Source organism: Antrostomus carolinensis, unplaced genomic scaffold, assembly GCF_000700745.2.
Source record: "Antrostomus carolinensis isolate BGI_N321 unplaced genomic scaffold, ASM70074v2 scaffold22345, whole genome shotgun sequence".
Taxonomy (NCBI): Eukaryota; Metazoa; Chordata; class Aves; order Caprimulgiformes; family Caprimulgidae; genus Antrostomus; species Antrostomus carolinensis.
Genome location: NW_010314564.1, coordinates 7,329 through 11,605, shown reverse-complemented (window position 1 = coordinate 11,605; position 4,277 = coordinate 7,329). Strand labels below are relative to the sequence as shown.

At 45.6% G+C, this 4,277-nt stretch overlaps 1 protein-coding gene across 1 annotated transcript; it reads left to right on the top strand.

The window, feature by feature from the left end:
• Window positions 1-1,672: 1,672 nt before the first annotated feature.
• LOC104524731 (acyl-CoA-binding protein) lies at window positions 1,673-3,269 on the top strand (the record flags this gene model as incomplete). Its single annotated transcript, XM_010167697.1, has 2 exons — window positions 1,673-1,735; window positions 3,196-3,269. Coding segments are annotated over 2 exons (137 nt in total), but the record flags the coding sequence as incomplete, so codon positions are not given.
• Window positions 3,270-4,277: the final 1,008 nt, after the last annotated feature.

Sequence of the window (4,277 nt, the reverse complement as noted above, 5' to 3'; positions counted from 1 at the left end):
CCGCACCCGCTTGGCACGGATTGACGGGCGGGAGCGGGGCCGATAAGGGCTTGTGCAACTTGTGGTTGTTAGATTAACCCGGCTACGATCGTCTCAATCGTACAGCAACGGTCTGGGAATCCTTCGTGTTAGCTTCGTGCAAATAGTGGGTGTGGGATTTTTGGAGATCTCTGACAGTAAGGAGCTGCCTAGGTCGAGGGATGCTGCTTTAATACAAACAATTCTCAGTTAAACAAGCTTAAAGAGCAAGGCAAACGATGCAAGAGTGGAATTGCAATACTTGGGGCAAGAAGGGCAGTTTGTATCAACTAGTTTGGCTGCTAAAAATAGTGTTGGAAAGCCAAGGCAGAAGAGCAGGAGAAAACTTTTATGAGAGCTACAATTAAATATCACATCTTGGAAGGACTGTAGCAGAAATATCTCAGCAGGTATGTCATGCAAAATCTCTCCAGCTACTTCTTTTGCTATGCATCTGTCACTGGCAGCTCAGCCTAGGAATAACTTTTAGAATGAAGCTAGTCTCTATTGACCTGTGTAACATTTGAGTAGCTAGAATTAGAAAGGGGAAAGGTCACTTGTTTGAAGTGCTGGCCTCCTGACCCAGTTGCTGGCGAAGTTTATTGGGTGTTGATTGAATTCAAAGCTGACTTGTGAAGTGTACAGGAAGTGGTAAGTATGGGCACTTGCAGTCTTTCTTTCTCAAGACGGGCAGCACGGAAGGAGAAAAGAACTGACTCTGGTTTTAGATACAGTCCTTTTGGTGTGGCTGGACCTGAGCATTATCAGTGTTTGCCAAGGTGGAATGGTGCTACAGAGCTGTTAATATACCAGCATTTCTGTAAATGGTTGCATTCTTGTGAAGCAGTGGCTAACAAGAGTTGGCTAGCAAAGCAGTCTGTTTCAGACAGGGTTTTTGTTGGAGAGAAGTGGAGCTGCCAACTAGCTCTGCAGGTCACGCTGCCGTGAGAGTAACGCAAGGGTGGGTTTGTGGCTAAAGTACAGGCTAGTGGCCAGTTCCCTTTGGTAATCCTAAGAATTGTCTTTAAGAAGACAGAGGAAGTGAAAACACGAAGGGGACTTTATGTGAAGAATGACTCCATACCATACACATCCATATCTCACCAATTTCTTCTCTACTTGGCCACAATGAAGCCTGCAATGAAATGAGATAGAATTCAGAGCTTATACCCCTGGGTGACAGGACAAATGGAGAGCTATGTGTTAGAAACAAGTCTCTAATTTGATGATCTAACTTGATGGTAATGAGTTCTAAGCTGTATGCTGCTAACTTTTGTTTTCATGTTTCAGCATGTAATGGAGCTGAGTGCATTTCTGCTTTACTTTAGAGCTGCTGTTCTTTAATCAGATAGCTGTCATATGGCAGCAGTCTCTTCAGAAAGTTCCATAAAACCAAATCATGCTATTTGGTGTTCTTCTGCTCAAATGCTGCTGTCTTAAGGGAACTTGACAAAGAATATCTCTGTTGCCACCAGTAGTGTTCCAACAGGCTCCCTTGAGGTTATCTCCTGACTACAGGTTAGTAGGTAACAGCTGGACAGATGAACCATTGTATGTTATCGTAGTTAGGAGCTAAATAGCCTTCAGGAAAGGAGTGGGTATTGCCTACACTCAGACCACACAAACTAATACTACTGCTTATCCTGTCTCTCAGACCGCCCTGGTATGCTGGACTTCAAAGGCAAAGCAAAATGGGATGCCTGGAACGCATTGAAAGGTAAGTGTCTGCTTAAAAAGTAAAAATTAATAAATAAAACCACAGGCAAACTAGTCACAAAATCATATGTGGTTCAGCAAGAAATAAAATAGTGTTGCATTATGAGTTCAGAATGTTGTGATAATCCTAGACTCACAGAATGGTTCGGGTTGGAAGGGACCTTAAAGATCATCCAGTTCCAACCCCCCTGCCATCAGCAGGGACACCTTCCACTAGACCAGGTTGCTCAAAGCCTCATCCAACCTGGCCTTGAACACTTCCAGGGAGGGGGCAGCCACAGCTTCTCTGGGTAACTTGTTCCAGTGTCTGACCACCCTCACAGTGAAGAACTTCTTCCTAATATCTAATCTAAACCTCCCCTCTTCCAGTTCAAAGCCATTTTCCCTTGTTCCGTCACTACCTGCTCTTGTAAAAAGTCCCTCCCCAGCTTTCTTGTAGCCCCTTCAGGTACTGGAAGGCTGCTATAAGATCTCCCCAGAGCCTTCTCTTCTCCAGGCTGAACAGCCCCAACTCTCTCAGCCTGTCCTCATAGCAGAGGTGCTCCAGCCCTCGGATCATCCTGGTGGCCTCCTCTGGACTCATTCCAGTAGGTCTGTGTCCTTCTTATGCTGGAGACCCCAGAACTGGACACAGTACTGCAGGTGGGGTCTCACAGGAGTGGAGTAGAGGGGGAGAACCCCCTCCCTTGACCTGCTGGCCACACTTCTCTTGATGCAGCCCAGGATGTGGTTGGCCTTCTGGGCTGCAACCACGCAATGTTGTCTCATGTCGAGCTTCTCATCCACCAGTGCCCCAGGCCCTTTTCATCAGGGCTGCTCTCGATCCATTCTCTGCCCAACCTGTATGTGTGCTTGGGGTTGCAATAATAATAAAGAGGCAGAAGTACTGCTGAAAAATGTAGCCTGTGTGAAAGGGAATTAAGGTCCAAAATGCCCAGCTGGCCCAAGATGTTACACTGAGGAGAGCTGTAGCTGCAGCAGAAACCTCGATCTCTGTTTCCCAGGTGCCAGCCTAGTACTCCAGGGACTGAGCTCTCCCTCCAGTTACTGTGTTACTTGTAAAATTTTCGTAACAACTGGAAGATGCAACTGGGCTCTCTGCTCTAAATGAGGAGCCAAACAAGTGGTCTCATTATGCAAGTGGGATTTTTCTGGTGCTTCAAGGAGCCAGCACTACATCTCAATGCAGTCTGAGTGAATTTAATAGCTTTCTTGTAATCATTATGACTGGCATTAATAGAACTAATGTAGTTGTTGTTTATGCAAGTGTAACTTTGCTTCAAAACACTTGTTTTCTCATGACTGCTGAACACATTTGTTTGAAACTTTGCTATTAGCTTCACAGCCAAGTGACTTTCTCATCATCTTTGCTCTCTGGTAAAGTGCTGCTACATGCTATAGCAAGGAGCTGTGACTTGGGTGCAAGAAGTATCTGACTGCTTCCCGTGTTCTGTCTTTCAGGAATGTCCAAAGAAGATGCAATGAAAGCTTACATAGCAAAAGTGGAGGAACTAAAGGGCAAATATGGCATCTGAGGACTGGATATAGCAGCAACTTGCATACCTTGAAACATGCCTTATTTCTAATACTGTGGAAAACTGGTTTATGAGAATAATTTTAAATACCTAGTATGTTATAATCGGTTCTCCCCGCGCCTGTAGTTCAGGGGAAGTTGTGTACCTGTCTAATGTACTGACACGTTATAAATTCCTTTTGGGAACAAAATCTGAAACTTATTAAAGTGCATTTGGTACTTTAGCTGTTGTGATGGTCATCCCTGGGAGATTCTTCTGAGCTCATCCCTTAATTTCCGTGGTGCAGCTGTCCCAACACAGCTCTGTGAGGCGCAGGGCAGCCTCTCCGGCCGCTGTGCCACTAGAGGGGGCTCAGCAATCTGTGTTTCGCACTATGTGGACTCGTGTCCGAACCAAACCGGTGTTTGCTGCTGCTGTTTTACCTCCTTTCGCATGTAGACGAGCCACAACCCAGAAAAGCTGGAGCACCACAAAGATTATCGTGAAGAGGGTAGGTCATGTGCTGTGTATACGAAGAACAAGGTGCTTGATATGTGTTGCCTGGGGCTTTCAGAGACTTAGTCAACAATTGTCAAATCATCTTTCATAAAATGCTTCTTGGAGGTGTTATTCCCTAACGACAGTGTCAGTGTTCTGGAGAGAAGGCAAGTACTTGGCAGCTGAACACAAAACCTTCCCTGTGAAAAGAAAGGGTTCTGCAGACAGCAGAGTTGTTGATGTCCTTGGTACTGTACTGCTGTAAATGCACAGTACTGCTGTTGCCAGGTACTGGGGCTACAGCGAGGGCTGAATCCAGTACAGACTGGCCTAACACTGACAGGGCTGTGCAAACAGAGAGACTTGCAGTGATCATCAGCAAAGGTTTTATCACAAAACCCATCTCTAGTAGGCTTTTTCCTCTTTTGGTCTGTCTAGTATGTAGTCTGTTGGAGCTACTGATGCTGGAGAGGCAGGCTTTGCTTTTAAAATGTGACATTTTAGCATGGAGCATATGAGAATGAAGTCCCA